The 18595-nt window shown below is 37.6% G+C and overlaps 1 protein-coding gene across 3 annotated transcripts; it reads right to left on the bottom strand.

Annotated features, from left to right (window-relative positions):
- Positions 1-384: 384 nt before the first annotated feature.
- Positions 385-11777, bottom strand: LOC127448448 (ankyrin repeat and SOCS box protein 1-like). Of its 3 annotated transcripts, XM_051710970.1 has the most exons (7): positions 11747-11777; positions 11508-11635; positions 10525-10666; positions 6828-7130; positions 5825-6207; positions 3087-3261; positions 385-2918 (listed from the first exon to the last, which is right to left on the bottom strand). In XM_051710970.1, the coding sequence occupies exons 2-6, from the start codon at positions 11608-11610 to the stop codon at positions 3131-3133; spliced, it is 1062 nt and encodes a 353-aa protein (XP_051566930.1). In that variant the 5' UTR covers positions 11611-11635; positions 11747-11777; the 3' UTR covers positions 385-2918; positions 3087-3130. The 3 variants fall into 3 exon arrangements, with proteins under 3 accessions (XP_051566930.1, XP_051566928.1, XP_051566929.1); XM_051710968.1 differs by having other exon boundaries at positions 387-3261; XM_051710969.1 differs by having other exon boundaries at positions 387-3261; positions 11508-11760.
- Between the last annotated feature and the right edge of the window lie 6818 nt (positions 11778-18595).

Raw genomic sequence — 18595 nt, 5'->3', positions numbered from 1 at the left:
TCTCATAGCACTCATGAATGTGCAAAGGACGTCAAGATTTTCACTGAAAATTACTTTTGGGTACTTTTAGGGCCAATACCTATCGTATGCCTTCAGAAGACTTGGAATATGATGCATGAGTCGCATGGACAACTTTTATGATATTTTGGGGTGTTTTTTTAAGCTTGAAAGTGTCACTATCAACTACCATTGAATTGAAATGCTGGCCTGTGATATTCTTTAAAACATCTCCTTTTGTGTTTTGCAGCAGAAAGAAAGTCATACAGGTAAGGAATGACATGAGGGTAAGTAAATGATGACAGTATTTATTCTTGTGTGAACTATTTCTTATAAGATAACAGGAGATTTGATCAATTTTCAAAGTGTTTATTGGCAGAATAACAGCAAAAATACACAGAGGGGAAATTCTTACAGGGCATTCACAAACAAGAGAGCATTTATGAGTGTGTGAACGCACCTTTCCCTTATTGGGCAGACACTGATAAAGGGACTGCAGTTCTCTACAAGTCCACTGGGCGATTTGTTGGCAGATCTCGGCCTTTCCCAGGCTTTGCTTTTTCCACAGTTTGTGGTTTTCAACAAGATGTGGTTTTAATGTCACAGCACACTGAAGTTAAAGTTTGACAAGGAAAAAAGGCAGTTGTACACAGGGAATGGGCTAGATTGATGAGGCCTGGGAAATATGGGATATCTGGGAAAACCTCAGTGGAATCTGGGATATCAGGGACAATTATAGGATGGTAAGATATGATAACTCTTCATGATATCTACTAAGACCCCTGAGAAACTTGTGGGCAGTGCTTCTGTGAAGACATGATAGATCTTACGGGAAATATAGATCACTGTTGTGCCAAATGAAAATTACGTTTATATTTAGATATATACTTAAATATACAGAGGCCATATTGAAAATCTGTGATTTTTCTCATTTAATCCTGAAAATAAACAATGTTTTAAATAAATAAATAGTTACAGTATAATGTAAAATGAAGGAGAAATATTTAAGCTTATGCATTATTTTTAGGTCACTAATCAAATGTAGGCAAATCTGTGACCTGAAAGGAATAGTTAACCCAAAAATGAAAATTCTCTCATCATTTACTCACACTCATGCCATTCCAGACGTGTAGAACACAAATGAAGATTTTTTTTAGAAGAATATCTCAGCTCCAGTCCATTCAATGCAAGTGAGAAACAGATCAATATCTAGGTCCTTTTTACTATAAATCTCCACTTTCACTTTCACTTCCACATTCTTCTTCTTGTTTTTTTGGCAATTAGCATACTTCGTGCATATCGCCACCTATTGGTCAGAGCTTAAAGACTTAAATATTGATCTGTTTCTCATCCACACCTATCATATTGCTTCTGAAGACATGGATTAAACCACTGGAGTCATATGGATGACTTTTATGCTGACTTTGTGCTTTATTTGAGCTTCAAAATTCTGGTCACCATTCACTTACAATGTATGGACCTACAGAGCTGAGATATTCTTCTAAAAATCTTCATTTGTGTTCTGCTGAAGAAAGTCACTCACATCTGGGATGGCATGAGAGTGTGTAAATGATGAGAGAATTTTCATTTTTAGGTGAACTATCCCTTTAATCATGTTAACTTCTTTGTACAAATTTTCTTGCTTCCATTGAAGTATACAAGACGCTCTTTGGATCGTTCTCAAATCATGCTGGAGAACATGATCATAAGGTCTGGCACAAACTTGTGGAGTTCATGCCAGCTCGAGTGCATGCTGTCATTAAAGCAAAAGCAAAAGCAAATTGTTGTGCTGATAATATAATTTTTAATAAAAACACATAAAATTGTACATAACATTACATTTTACATATAATTTTACATTAAATTGAAAAATGCATTAGAGAAACATTTGTTCTAGTTGTCTTAGACTTTTGGATCCCACTGAATGGATAAAAACGTTTAGTCATAAGCTTTAACAATAATTCAAATGCTGAGAGGCAAAGGATAACGACAGCTCCATAGGGTAAAAGAGAAACCATAAAGCTAAATACAAACAATTAAACAAACCAGTGGGACCAGGGAGATTTGTGCAATAGGTTTTCTAATTTCAGTATTCAGTTTTGAAATGAAACAATACGGGTCAAATTAAAGCAACTCCCAGTAGGACATGAAGGTGAATATAAGCACATACAGTATACTGTATGTCTATCAGAATGCACAGATTTCATAATAATTTTGAAAAAAATTCAAGTAATGTAATGTTATGTTGTTAAATGTGGTAATGTTATATGCAGCATATAAGTAAAAGAACACTGATATAAATATGATAAGTCTTGTTGAATACAGAAGGCAGGTGTTTACATAAATAATAAATTATAACAAACTCTTTTTTTCCAGCATGCTTAACTCACAACACCACATACAGAAGTCCAGTTTAAAGAGATACAGGAATTAAATATACAGAAGCATTTCTGTTTGGGTGGAATTCACTTGTCAATCACAGTAACTTCAGATTTCACCTTTAAAAACAGTTTTTGCTAAAGCAATAAGCCACAAGAGGCCACGAGTTTACAGTGATTTTACAATGAGTAAGGGGAGTTCTGCAGCACAATGCAAAGGTTTTATAAAACAGTGGCAACAGCAATATAATCAAAGACACCAATAAATATAGTTATTTGAACTACTATAAAAAAATTAAAATGAGATAAAGAATAAAGGCAAGCGATATATGAAATGTTCACACTAATACGCTTTCGTTTGAAATCACTTAAATGTCACTACATTTACAACTCTCATCCTCACTAGAAAGGTGTTTTCCTCCACTGAAAACGGAGTTTTCAAACTTACATTTTGATATGCAATGGCCACTATTCATGATCCAATCAATTCCAGATGGATAAAATCAAGTTCTCCATTTTTCTCACTGAACATCTTGTTGCACTCTGAAATATGTCAAATTACGGAAGTAAAATGGCATGCGAAACACTTTCACATTGACTTTAAAGAGCTTGAAGCATAACAGCAATAACAGAAAAGGCTTCCGATCTTCAGAAACCCCAAACATGTAAAACATTAACCTCTAGATGACATTGCCCATCACCTCCATTTACCTTGCCAGTACAACTGCCAATCTACATGGAGCAGCAGTGTCACGTCAGTCTGTATGGAGCAGAAAGTTTTTGACGGTGTCTGGCAGCGGAAGGGAAGAGATACTTGATAGGCGCTGCTTGCCCACGACTTCTCGGATTTTAATGCGGCACATGTATGTCAGTTTCCTCGGGCGTCCTATGTTAGAGAGCAGTGTTAGCGAGTAATACCAGAGCTCAGAGCACTTTAGACATCAAACAGTAATCTGATGTACACATTGCAAAAATATCACAACATATTGTTAGATTTATGCTTACAACAAGAAAAAAATAACTATTTTCCAATAGAAATATAAACTTCATTCCACATGTATTCTCTGAAACAAGTCTTACAGGGAGATGTTAGACAGAACATCTAATGACTGACAGCCTCAGTCACTGTTAAGTTTCATTGAACTCAAAAACATGCAACAAAAGTGAACTGTTATGGACTGAGGCTGTCAGTCCATTACATTCTGCCTAACATCTCCTTTTCTGAAGCACAAAAGCAAAAAGGTCACACAGGTTTAAAACAAAATGAGGGTGAGTGATGAAAATTGTCCTTTTAGGGTGAATTATCCTTTTAATAATTGATAAAATAAAAAGTAAATTTAGCCTGTTTAAAGACAGCATCTATCTATCTATCTATCTATCTGACAGTCCATCCATCTATCTGTCTATTTATCTACATATCTGTCTCTGTCTATTCATCTACATATCTGTCTGTCTCTGTCTATTCATATCTGTCTGTCTGTCTCTTTATCTACATGTCTGTCTATTAACCTAAAGATCTGTCTGTCTGTCTGTCTATTCATCTACATATCTATCGGTCTGTCTGTCTCTGTCTTTTTATCTACATATCAGTCTATCTGTCTATTTGTCTATTCATCTACATATCTGTCTGTCTGTGTGTCTATTCATCTACATATCTGTTTGTCTGTGTGTCTATTCATCTACATATCTGTTTGTCTGTCTGACTATTTATCTACATATCTGTCTGTCCGTCTGTCTATTCATCTACATATCTGTCTGTCCGTCTGTCTATTCATCTACATATCTGTCCGTCTGTCTATTCATCCAAATATCTGTCTGTCTATTTATCTACATATCTGTCTGTCAGTCTGTTCATCCAAATATCTGTCTGTCTGTCTATTCATCTACTTATCTGTCTATTCATCTACATATCTGTCTGTCTGTCTATTCATCTACTTATCTGTCTGTCTATTCATCTACTTATCTGTCTGTCTATTAATCTACAGATCTGTCTGTCTGTCTGTCTGTCCGTCCGTCTGTCTATTCATCTACATATCTGTCTATTCACCTACATCTGTCTGTCTCTCTGTCTATTTATCTACATATCTGTCTGTCTGTCTATTAATCTACAGATCTGTCTCTCTGTCTGTCTGTCAGTCTATTCATCTACATATCTGTCTGTCTGTCTGTCTGTATATTCATCTACATGTCTGTCTGTTCATCTACATATCTGTCTGTCTATTCATCTACATATCTGTCTGTCCGTCTATTCATCTACATATCTGTCTGTCCGTCTATTCATCTACATATCTGTCTGTCCGTCTATTCATCTACATATCTGTCTGTATGTCAGTCTATTCATCTACATGTCCGTCCGTCCGTCTATTCATCTGCATGTCTATCTACATGTCTGTCTATTCATCTACATGTCTGTCTAACTATCTACATGTCTACCTACATGTCTGTCTATCTATCTATTTCAATTGACCAACAAAACAGATGACCAACACACCATACCAAGTCTGGTATTGCTCCTGAATTGAATCATCATTTCTCACACTTACTTTTTCAAGTTTACTGATTTTAGAATAAAGCTAGCTTTCAGAATGTGAAATATTGTGTGTTCTTTACTATAAAACAAAGCTTAGCCACAGCTTTTAAATGCTATTTGTGCACAAAGTGCATATCAGATGAAACACCCGAGTTATTCCTATTATATTGTACAATTTTGAACTCTTAAACCTAAAAATTATTATGTTTGTGTTTTACTGTAATTTAGGAAGTATCTCTATAAGAGGGTAAACCATACTTTGGTCAGGCTCTTTATTAATTTAGTATTAATTTACATATTTATTACTTGTTTATTTAAAGAAAAGTCACAGGATACCTAAGGATGTAACCGGATAGAAAAAAGAGCTAAAACTAGCCACTGTTCAATGAGGGATTGAGAGTTAGTTAACATTCTTTTTTTTAAAACTTTCTTTTGAAATTTTGATATCAGCTTTTGTAATTTTGTTAAGCACAGATTATGGTTTTACCACAAAACAGCACAGAATATTTTAAAATACATTGCTAATACCGTTGTTTGTGTTCTTGCTTGATGTCACTTCCTGGAGGATGATGTAATTAAGGAAGCGGCTTTTTTTAAAGGGATATTACAAAAACTATTGAGGATGGAAAGTGATATTGAGCCCATTTACATGCACATTCTTAAAGCAATTATGCTTAATAAGCCCACAACGTTTTAAGTCATGTAAACGCCTTATACAGTCATATGAATTTTTTATTTTAGTTTATAAGTTCTCAGGGACATGGCAAAAAATGGCAACATCTGCTCCGACCAAAGTAATGAAATAATATATAATTGTGATATTGTGATGAAAGAAAAATTAGATGATATCCAAAATAATAAGATAATACATTACAGCACAGTAGAAATGACCCTTCAAAAACATAAGAATATGACTTACTTCTGGCCTCCTGGTAGATGCGAAGAGCCTCAGGGTTAACTCTTACACGACCCATGGCATCAGGGTCAAGCTCATCCCAAGGGACCAGCCACGGGTCAGCGCCATGGTCCAGCAGCGAGCTAACGAAGGCTGGTTCACAGCCGTGTCTCAGAACTGCATCCAAAAGACAGGAGGCCAGGCCCCTTGCAAGAGCTTCCCTGCTCACGGGGCCAGTGTAGTTGTAGTCTGGATTGGCACCGGCCTGCAGAAGCATCCGGAAACAGTGGAGGTGGTGGTACGCAGCGCTGATGTACAGCGGACAGACTACCAGAGTTGACAGAGTGCGGGCGCTAAACAAGGGCCTGGGGCCCAGCTGGTGATCCACATCAACATCAGCATTGAACCTGTGTGTATTCCAGGACACATACGAACCAACTGATTAACACAGTGTTTCACAAGCAAATGCAATGACATCCCCGTTCACTTCCATGGCCACTCTTAACGAAATATGTTCTTCGAAATGTCACCTTTTGTGTTCGGCAAAAAAAAAGGTTTTTGGACCAACATTAGGGTGAATATATAATGACAGAATGCTCACTTTTGGGTGACCTGTTTCTTTAAGCTTATTAATGCATTGAAGAAAGAAAAATCAGAGCTAAAGCTTACCTAAAGAAAGGTGGATACTTCAAACAAGTCTAATTGCTGTACTTTCATGCATGCATCACATCATATATAAAGCATACTATCCATTTTAAAAATATTGGGTTTTATTCACTATACATGAGCAGAACAAAGTTGAGTGTAAATTGTTAGGAAAACCATACTTACACATATTGTCCCACTGAATTCAATTGGAATAAGAATGGATTAATGAACCATTTAAGCAAATTTGTTTTGCTCGTATTTCACAATTAAGACCCATTGCTTCCATAATGAAGAATTATTTTTGCTTCACTTCTTATTTGTATAGTACATGTATCTTTTATTTATATAGTTACAGATTGTGCAACATCATTTATCCCACCTGATGAGCTCTTGCAGGATGTCCACTCGGCCCACTCGTGCAGCGTGGTACAGTGGGGTGCTTCGATGGTGCCTGCTGCCGTTTGGATCAGCACCGGCTTCCAGAAGGATTTTCACACAGTCCAGGTGTCCATTAACCACAGCCACATACAGAGCAGTCTGACCTTTCACATCCACCAGGTCCACTTCAGCTCCCTCAGAAATGAGGAAATCCACGCATTTGCCGTGACCCGCAGTTGCCGCAATACGTAAGGGCGTGCAGGGCAGCCAACCACAGCACCAAACTGACTTTTCATTGATCCGTCTAAAACCAGAATTAAATGTTACACAATTTAGCAAACACTAACTTGTATTATGTGTTGAATCAACTGAAAGTAGCACTTCATGGTGAGAGGCATCTACAAACGCAATTCCTAATAAGTTAAGACAGTATGAAAAATGCTAATAAAAACAAAAAGGAATAATTTGTAAATTAAATTCACCCTTTGCTATACTGAAAGCACTACAACTACACATTATGTTTTTCCTTGTGAATTTCATTGTTTTTTTAATGTACAGTAATTTCAAATCAGATGACTGCAACACACTCCAAAAACATTGGGACCATTGAGTGTTTACCACTGTGAAACATCACCATTTCTTATAATAACACTTATTATGCATTTGGGCACTGAAGACATAAGTTTGTTAAGTTTAGAAAGTGGAATTGTCCCCCATTCATCCATTATGTAGGTCTAAAGCTGTACAATAGTACGGGGTCTATGTTGTCATATGGGGTGCTTAATAATGCGCCACACATTCTCAATTGGAGACAGGTCAGGACTGCAGGCAGGCCAATCTAGCACCCGTACTCTCTGTTTACACAGCCATGCACTTGTAATCCGGGCAGTATGTGGTTTGAAGTTGTCCTGCTGGAAAATGCAGGGACGTCCCTGGAAGACGGTGCTGGATGGCAGTATATGTTGCTCCAAAATTTTTACATATCTGTCTGCATTCATGGTGTTCTCACAGATGTGCGAGTTACCCATGCCATGGGCAGTGACACACCCCTGGCCCATACAGACACTGGCTATTGGACCTGACGCTGATAACAGCTTGGATGGCCCATTTCCTCTTTGGCCGGGACAACACGACGGCTTTGTTTTTCAAAAACTTTTTGAAATGTGGACTCTTCAGACCAAAAAGCACAGTTCCACTGTTCTAATTTCCATCTAAGATGAGACCGAGCCCAGAGAAGTCGGCAGTGCTTCTGGACAGTGTTGATGTATGGCTTCTGCTTTGCATAGTAAAGTCTTAACTTGCATCTGTGGATGCAGTGGCGAGTAGTGTTGACTAACAAAGGTTTACTAAAGTTATCCCAAGCCCATGTTCATGATATCCATTACAGATGAATGATGTTTTTTTAAGACAGTGACGTCTGAGGGATCAGAGATCACGCACATTCAGAAATGGTTTTCGTCTTGCCCTTTACGCACCGAGATTTGACCAGATTCCTTGAATCTTTTAACTATATTGTGCACTGTAGAGGGTGAAATGGCCAAAATCCTTCCAATTTGTCTTTGGGAACATTGTTCTCAAAGTGCTGGATTATTTGCTGAAGTATCTGTTGGCAAATTGACAAGTCTCGATGATCCATGCTCTTGAAGGACTAGGCTGTTTTATGAAGGCTTCTTATACAGTATACAGTACTATGACACAACTGCCTCACCTGTTTCACATCTCCTGTTTCACATTGCCTTGTTATTTCAACTCATCAAATTGTTATTAGTCTTAAATTGCCCCTGTCTCAACTTTTCTGGAGCATGTTGCAATCATCTGATTTGAAATGACTGTCCATTTCCAAACAATATATTGTGTAGTTGTAGTGCTTTCAATATAACAAAGGGTGAAGATATTTACAGATCACTCCTTTTAGTTTTTATTAGCATTTTTCATACTGTCCCGACTTTTTCGGAATTGAGGTTGTACAGTATTTGTGAAATTGCGTTAACTGTTTATTTGGAGTTCTGCAACAACCCCAAACCTCCGAACAGACCCTACCCCTGACTCCGAACAGACCCTACCCCTTACTAGCAGCGAATCTAAAATTGAAAAGAACAAGGGTTACCACATAGGCACAACTGACGGAACATAACTTTTGCAAACCCTTGTGACGCATAGAGGTGTCAAGAAATGTAGCAATTTGCCTAACTAATATAGAATTTAACTGATGTCACAGGTGCGCATATTTCGGCTATTTTACAGCAGCTTCAAATGTGGCTCATCCTATCAGAATTTAGAGTTGGAACTATCCATTTTATAATAGTAACAAAAGGTTATTATGATGTATTCATTAATTAATTTATACATCAATTACCAAAGGAAGAACTGGACCAGACTCTCTGAAATGGATGCGTACAAAAACCAGTAAGCCTCCTTAGGGGCAGCTTAGATCAGCGGGTCATAATTGGTTGGTTAGCAGGTCCCGGTTAGATCATAAAGGTTCATAGAGGTCTGAAGACAGCGCAAACATTGGCAAATTGAACTTTCACGGGTATTTAAATGTATTTTATCCATGATTCATCTCCGTACGCCGGCGAGTCTGATGTGTGACCGGCGACTACACACGCCCACCGGTACATCCCCGTAAACATCGCTCATTCAGAAGTTACAAATGTTTTTGTGTTGTTTTCTGGTCTGACAGTATTAAAACATTTGTGATGATCCCGTCTGTATGAATGTAGGAGCTGCTTTTAACTCCTGAAGAAGGCTTTGGTCGCATCCCATATTGCAGCAAATTGAATGTACATGGAATATTGGTCACAAACATGGCGGCGCGGTCATACAGTGACGTCACATAAAACAGGCCAATACAAGGTGCATACAAAACATTTACAACCACAACAAATGTGTATTATATATAAATATATATACACATGAAATAAAAAAAAAATATAGATTTATATTTATGCCAGGGGTAAAATTACATATTAAAGCTTCAATAAATTAAAGAGAAGTGCCTCATGAGTCTTTTTTTCTTTGTTATTTCTAAAATTGTCCAAAGCAGTGCCATATTGTTTAACTTTATTCATATATTGTTCAAAATTTGGGTTAGCTCTAGCTAAGTTTTTTCCACAAGGAACTAAGCACCCATGAGCAAACACGTCAGCCTCTAGATCACGTACTTCCAGGAAACCATGCGCTAGCTAAACAGATGCCATTGAAATGAATGGGAACGCTAATGGATATCTTTCTCCAGGGATTTTAGTGCTCCTTGGTTCAGACCCCTCAGAATGCATTTGCGCTAAAAAGAGCTTAGCCCAGCACAATGAACAGAACAGAAGGCAGGTGTCTCGAGACACATTTTTAAAAGTTGAAGCACACATGGGTAAAAGGCACCCATCTAATGAATGTTTACACTGAAAAACAATTGCAAAAGTGCAGATAGACACAAAAGCGCATTAGGTGTGAACACACACACTGTGCAATTTTGGCCACGATTTTGTCGTCCGAAACAAATTTCAGGGATCGTAAAAGATTTATCTTGTCGTAGGGCAAAATTTGCCATTTTTAATCACAAAGTGTGACATGTTCACTGACGGGTGATTAATTGCGATGAATCATAGCCAGCGTTCTGGCAATAATCGCAAAGGACCGTAAAGATTGTACAGTGTGCACCCAGAATCACTTATTGAATCACTCAGACAAGGAGGGCTCACTGCTTGAAGCTGTCTTCTTGAAGGAGGGTCTTGATAGTGTCCAGATCTCCAACATAGGCAGCGTTATGTAGACGCATGTCCTCACACTGTTCCAGAGGCTTGTCACAGAATTGCTCTTGGAGCCATTCCTTCAGGTTACGACCTGTTTAGATCAGTTACATAGCTAGATCTGCACTGAACGTATTCAACAATGAAACACAGCCTACTATACAGTGGGGTCCAAAATTCTGAGACCACTAGTGGCTTCTTTATTGCATAATTTAACTTAGCTATTTCTAGTTTTGCTAATTATATTTTGCTAGTTTTAAGGTGCACTCATTCATTTTTTTCCACTTTACTCCTAAAGGAATGAACTGTCATTTTAAAACAACAGTTTAAAATCATAACCAATCACATGAGGGGACGACTTCATAGCCTTATAAAAGCTCTTTAAATCTACACGGAGAGGGTCCACTCATGGGGGCTGCCATGTTAAGATCACATGACCAGCTGAATAATAATATTTTGCTTAATCTCAGCAACCGCTCTATTATTGGACATTTTCACTCATGGATTATATGAATCATGGCTAACTGTGAATAGTGATTTTCTATAATCGCATTGATAACTGAAAACTATTGCTTTTGAATGATGCTGCATCCAAGCCCCTAGGTGTCACTGTAAGTTCAATATAAACAAAATTTACAGAGTGCACTTTTTTTTTTCCATTACAAAATATATTTTCAGACAAACAGTTTGAGTGAAAAGTTGGATTGAAAAATTAGCATACATTTGAGAATGTATTCATGGCATGTCATGCTCCCCCTTTTGCTTTCTTGACATGATTACACCATTTTTTTTACACATTTCCAAAGCTTTCTGTTTATTTCCATGCTTACATTGCATTATCTGAATCCCAGATTATTCATGTGGTCTCAGATGTTTGGACCCCACTGTAGATGTTTCAAATAATATACATTCATATCAGATGTATGATGGCATACCAGCTGCAGTGGTGTTTGGTAGATGTGAAACAGTGACCAGTGGACAGCTCATGCTGGGAGGTTCATCAACATCCCCTTCAACAACACCTCCACCATCAGCCATACTCTATCAGTCTCCTAAACAATATCTGCTCAAAGTGTAAGAAACCACAACAAATAGCTAAAGCAACCAGAACTACCAGTGCCTTTTTTTTTTACAGACTATTTTGATAGTATTTTTAGCCGAAGCATGGACTTACAGAATGCGCTGCTGTTTGGGCTGCTCTGATTGGCTGGCTGTGCACTTCCTGTTGGAGACTTGTCTGTTCTTAAGGTGGAGCGCTGCTCGGGCAAAGTTAAGGTGGTAATTATTGGGGACGTTCTTAAAGGAAAACACTCAAAGGAAGAGTTTACCCTAAAATGAAAATGCTGTCATCATTTACTTACCATCATTTTGTCCCTAACCCATATGACTTTCTTTCTTCTTTGCTTCCGTGGAACACAAAATCATAAATTGTATTGTCTATGGATTCGCCCAGAATTTAACGCAAAAGTTTTACATTATGCCTTTTTTTCCATAATGACACACATTTTGGCACATATTATAATAATAGGCTTACTGTCAAATTTTTGGGACTTTTAAAGATGCACACAAAAAAAAAAAAAAAAAAAAAAGTGCAAAAAAAAAAAAAAAAAAAAAAAAAAAAAAAAAATTTTCCCTAAAGAAATGAATAGTAATTTTGAAACATATGTATACAATCATAACAACTCACATGAGATGAAGACTCCAGTCATAGCAGTAACTTTATAAAAGCTGTTTCTTTCTACATGGAGAGGGTCCCCTCATAAGGGCTACCATGTTGGGATCACATGACAATCCGAATACAGTAATCTCAGTAATATCCTTGATATTTGACACTTTCACTCATGGATTAAATTAATAATGGCTGACTTTGAAAGGGGTTATTCTACAATGGCATCAGAAATGCAAAACTATTGTGTTTAAATGATGCTGCCTCCAGGCCCCTAGGTGTCAGTGCAAGTTCAAGATAAAATATATTTTTTAAATATGCACCTTTAAGATTTTTTGACATTGTTTTTAGAATAATTACACACATTAAGCACAAATTCTCATTGCTGTGATGCTTCTGGACATTTTCATTTTGTTTTTGAATTCCAGTTATTCTCAATGGTGATTTTCTTTCATTAGAGTCTCATTACTGTAATTCAGTAATGTTTTACTGTATTACATATAAATGCTGTATTTCAGTATTTGTATGTTGTTGTTTTTTTTAATCAGCATAAATTAAAATCACTACAACAAAATACTTTTTCAGATACCATAGCTCTGTTAATGTTTAAGTCAGCTTTGCCACAATAGTAAATGATATTTCTTGCCCACTCAAAACTTGTCACCAAGATGTTAGGCTGGTTGACAGGGAATTGCAATGCGGATGCTAAGGTGTTCTTAGTGTTTTTGTAGCATAGAACGATGAGCAATGCATCAAAGTTCATAGCCTTATGCAAATATTTAGGGTTAGGGGTTTGTTCAAATTATAGTTATATGCTTATTGTCCTTTTTTTTTTTTTTTTTTTTTTTTTTACCATTTTGTACCAGATTTTGTGACATTATTTCTTATGATGGTTAAGCACATTAAGCAGAAATGTTCCAGGAAAGTAATTCCCATTACAATAAAATACTATTACAGTATACTATTACTAATTACAGACATTTATTTATTTAATTAATTTTTTATTTTTTTGGGAAGATATGGGGTGGATATGTTTTCTTTAGTGCTGGCTCAAGTAAGAGCAGGGGAGTCATTATATTGGTAAATAAACATTTACAATTCAAATTTCTCAAACAGTTTAATGATAAATTAGGAAGAGTCATTATTGTTTTAGCAGAAATTCAGCGGCAAAGTCTGATTTTGGCTAATATTTACACACCTAACGCGGATGATCAGGGCTTTTTTATAGATCTTGAAGGGATGCTGCAAGCCGATGGCACCCCTCATGATATAATTTTGGGAGGAGACTTTAATCTTTTGATGGACTCAGTCCTTGATCATAGTGAAGCAAAAGTGTGTAAGCCCCCTAGAGCAACATTGACGCTTCACAAGATGTGTAAAAATCTTGGTCTTACAGATATTTGGAGACTTTTGAACCCACCTGGTAGAGACTAAACATTTTTTTCATCAGTCCATAAGATTTATTCTAGAATAGATTTTTTTAATATATCCAAATCCATCATTTCATCTGTTGTTGATTGCTCAATTGGAAACATTTGTGTCTCGGATCAAGCCCTGGTGAGTTTAGAGATGTTGCCACGTATAGAGAAAAATAAATCTTATAGTTGGCGCCTTAATGTGTCCCTTTTGCAAAATCCTGAATTCCAACAAATGCTAAAGGCTGAAATCAGTGTTTATATGGAGATCAACTGGTCCTCTGTATCCTCTGTGGGCGTGGCTTGGGAGGCACTTAAGGCGGTTCTTAGGGGTCGGATCATACAGTAAGCCTCATTCATCAAAATATCCAAAGCACGAGAACTCGTGGAGTTGGAAGGAAATATTAAAAGTGCAGAAGCAGAGCTGAAGCGCCGTATGTCATCTGATGGCCTCAGAGAATTGACCCGATTGAACTATAGATATAATACTATTTTGTCGCAGAAAGTGGAGCTTTGGTTATTCAGGGCAAGACAGTCATACTTTGAGTCAGGTGACAAAGCAGGGAAGCTTTTAGCTAGATAGAGAGAGTCTCTTTCTATCATTATTACTCAGTGAAATCTGCTGGTGGTGAAATTTTTACCTCAGCCATTGATATTAATAATGCCTTTAAAGAGTTCTATCTTGATCTTTATAGTTCCACGTCTTCGTCTACTGATGAAGATATTAGAAACTTTGTGGAACCATTAGATCTTCCTAAACTGAAGACTAAGCAAAAAAACACTCTTGATTCTGAGATAACCTTGGAGGAGCTTGATGAGGTAATAAAGTCCCTATTTACTGGCAAGGCTCCGGGGCCAGATGGTTTTGCTGCAGAATTTTTGAGATCCTATGCTACAGAACTGGCTCCACTTTTGTTAGAAGTTTATACTGAATCATTAAAGAATGGAAAGCTTCCTCCAACCATGACACAAGCCCGGATCAGTCTGATTCTTAAAAAGGACAAAGATCCAAGTGAGTGTAAAAGTTACCGTCCAATCTCCCTGATCCAACTAGATGTAAAAATGTTGTCAAAAATTTTGGCTAACCGACTAAGTAAGGTTATGACATCTCTTATACATATAGATCGGATGGGGTTTATTCGGGGCCATAACTCTTCTGATAACATCAGGCGTCTCATCAATATCATGTGGTCAGTAGCGAATGATCAGTCTCCGGTTGCTGCCATCTCACTTGATGCTGAAAAGGCGTTTGATATGGAAGAATATGTTTCAAACTAGATCTATGCCTTGCCTCCACAGAATTATTAATTCCTTTTCCAAGTTCTCAGGATACAAAGTCAGTTGGTCTAAATCCGAAGCTTTGTCTCTGACAGTGTACTGTCTAGTAACGGCTTTCCAGCCGGGCGCCTTCCAGTAGCCCAAACAGGGCATTAAGTATTTGGGGATTTTATTCCCAGCAAATTTGTCTGATTTAGTTAGTGTTAATTTTGACCCTTTAATAAAAAGGTTTTCGAGCGATGTGGGCAGGTGGGCTTCATTTCATTTATCAATGATTGGGAAGGTTAATGTTATTAAAATGAATTGTATTCCAAAATTTAACTACCTGCTACAATCTCTCCCTTAAGATGTCCCCCTCTCTTATTTCAAGCAGTTTGATAGCAAAGTCCTTCATTTGTAATGGTAAGCGTCCCAGGTTAAATTTCAATAAGTTACCTAGGCCGATTGACAAAGGTGGGCTAGGCCTGCCCAATATTTTGTTTTATTACTATGCGTTCAGTCTCAGACATTTGGCTCATTGGTCACTTCCACCTGAGAGATCCCCTCCCTGAATTGTTATTGAACAGGCAGTTCTTGCCCCTATTTCGCCATTACAAAGCATCTCTATCAAACTAATCGGAAAAGTTAAGTTACACCCCGTTATTTCGCATTTACACTCGGTATGGACTAAAGTGTCCAGATTGATTAAATTGGACACTTATTTAAATGTTGCCTCGAGCATACGGCAGAACCCAAGATTGTGTATTGGCAAGTCCCCTTTCTGCTGGCCAGAATGGATTGTGAGGGGGGTTGCTACACTCTGTGACCTATATGAAAGTGGAGTGTTGAGATCGTTTGAAAACTTGGTCCAACATTTTGGGATCCCCAGACTTCAGTTTTATAGGCATTTACAACTGCGCCACCTGCTTTGTACTATTTTTGGGAGTAGCTCACACCCCCTAAGGAGGCAGATGCTTTGGTAGAGGTGATTGCGGCTTTTGGAAAAAGTTATGAGGCATCAGTGTATTACTCCCTGTTAATTCAGAGTCTGGGGGATGGAGCCTTTACTTCTCTCAAGAGAGTTTGGGAGAAAGATTTCAACTTGGCATTGGAGGAAGGAGTGTGGGCTAAGATTCTTAAAAACGTTAAGTCTGCATCTAGAGATGCAAGGGTGCGTCTTATACGATTCAAAATTTTGCATAGATTTTATTGGACCCCCTCTAGACTGTATAGGCTTGGTCTTAAAGACACACCCACCTGCTGGAGATGCCAGTCGGAGGATGGAGACATGGCCCATGTTTTTTGGTGGTGTGTCGAGATCCAGAAATTCTAGTCGAAGATTCAGAATTTTGTGTGCAACGTGGTTGGCACTCAGATTTTGTTTTGCCCCAGACTTTGTGTTCTGGCCGATGGGGCGGTCATCGATGTGGGGGATGGCCATATAGAGAACTGGGTTCTGACCTGTGTGATGATATCCAGGCAGGTTATTTTGAGGGGTTGGAGGTCAGCTGGTGCGCACCCATATCCGGAGTGGTGCACGGAGATGGGGAGGGTGGCAGCTTATGAGGAGGTGTCATCGGGAAGACGGGGTGGCTTGGATATGTTTATATGGAAATGGGGCAGGTATTTGGAGAGCTCTCGGGTGGGGTGTGGAGAGAGTAGTGTAATATAGTTAGTATGATTATTATGTGTGTGTATGTATTTATGTGTATGTGTATATATATATATATATATATATATATATATATATATATATATATATATATATATATTTATATACATATATATATATATATATATATATATATATATATATATATATATATATATATATATATATATATGCGTGTCTGTTTGATTTTTATTTCTATATATTTACTTATGTTTGACCACAGGGTTGTTTTTTGGGGGGGCAGGGTTGGGGATGGGGAGGTTGTGGGGTTTAAATGTTGATTTATATATATGTTTTGCATTTCATTGTTATTGTATGATTTAATAAAAATAAAAAAATTACAAAAAATTTTTTATTATTATTTTGATTTTAGGATGACCCAAACATGTTTTTGACAGGTTTCTTGAGATTCACCCATTTTGTACAAAGCAGAAAAGTCTTGCGTTCAGTCCAGTGCATTATGAAATTTGTGGCTGAAGACAAAGTTTGATTCTCTGTAACTGTGGTAGGTGACTTAAGTTTGCCATTGTTGGAAATTTACTTCGAAGAGCCGCAGACACATGCCTTTTTACTGCTTGACGACAGCTCAACCGTGCATACTGGGCTTTGGGCTCTCTTAAAAATAAACAGTGAGTCTGACGGCTCCATGTGTCTCTTGAGAGGACCAGACCTTAGGGAGCTACAACACACAACTCTCTAAACACTGGCTACTCTGCACCGAAAAATGGGAGACATCAGTCTCATTCAACAAAACTCATTCAGGTGACTTAGTGCAGTTCTTTAATACACTGTTGAAATATCATACTTGTGCAACTTGGGCTAAAATGTTTCTGCCTTAAAGGAGTATTCCGGGTTCAATACAAGTTAAGCTCAATCAACAGCATTTGTGGCATAATATTGATTACCACATAAATTTATTTTGACTCATCCCTCCTTTTCATTAAAAAAAGCAAAAATCGAGGTGACAGTGCGGCACTTACAATGGAAGTGAATGCGGGCCAATTTTTTTACATTAAAATACTCACGGTTTCAAAAGTATAGCCATAAGACATAAACAGTATGCATGTAAACTTGATTTTAGTGTTATAAAATCACTAACTAACCTTTATTGTGTAAAGTTATAGCCAATTTCACAACACTGTTGCCTTGACGAGTTAATATCAACAATCCCTAAAATGACTGAAAAAAAAATACGATTTAAACAACATTACAGCTCAAACAATACACGAGTTTTAACAGAAGAAATAATGTAAGTTATTTTATAAAATCATAAGCTTCACATTTCTGCCTTTAAAACCTCCAAAAATTGGCTTGTTCAAAACATGCATGATTTTCCTTGTTTTGTGGAAAACAATATAACCTGGCCACTCTTTTCCATATAAATGTAGTGAATTAAGACTGGACCTGAAAAGCTCCAAAATGACCAAAATGTTACCTTAAAAGTATCATGAAAGTAATCCATAAGACTTCAAAATTCAAGCAAAGAATTCAAGAAAGAGCAGCATGCTCACACGGGAAGTCAGCATGTTGTTTCCGAGAGTTTCAGTACCCTAGGATCGGACACATTATCCCGATTCACTGACAAGTGGCAACTCCCGTCAGACATTTTTTGCATGGGCTGCAGTGTGTTTTCCTTCCCTTGTTGTGCGACCGGCAGCACGTTGCATTTTCAGTGTGGGAGACCCGAATTTCGAATCCAGTGTTGAAACCAGGAAGTAATCTCATTCACATAATCAGTGATGTGTGCGATTTGTTCAGAGTTTGCTTTTTTCCACATAATAATACAGTTTTACTCCACTGATGGTTAGGTTTAGGTTTAGGCTTGGGGTTTCGGTTGGGGGGTACAGTTTATAAAACATGCATTCATCTTCACTGTATTACAGCCTGTACAGCTGAAAACTCGCTTTACAACTCACTTTTGGCACCCTTTTGTAGACCCCTCACTTGGAAAATGGAGCTCACATATAGCTTACTGCATTGGGGACAGTGTTTCCAATTTCGGTAAGCACAGAC

Source organism: Myxocyprinus asiaticus, chromosome 11, assembly GCF_019703515.2.
Source record: "Myxocyprinus asiaticus isolate MX2 ecotype Aquarium Trade chromosome 11, UBuf_Myxa_2, whole genome shotgun sequence".
NCBI classification, from domain to species: Eukaryota; Metazoa; Chordata; class Actinopteri; order Cypriniformes; family Catostomidae; genus Myxocyprinus; species Myxocyprinus asiaticus.
The sequence above is the reverse complement of the archived record's forward strand: the minus strand, read 5'-3'. Positions and strand labels throughout refer to the sequence as shown.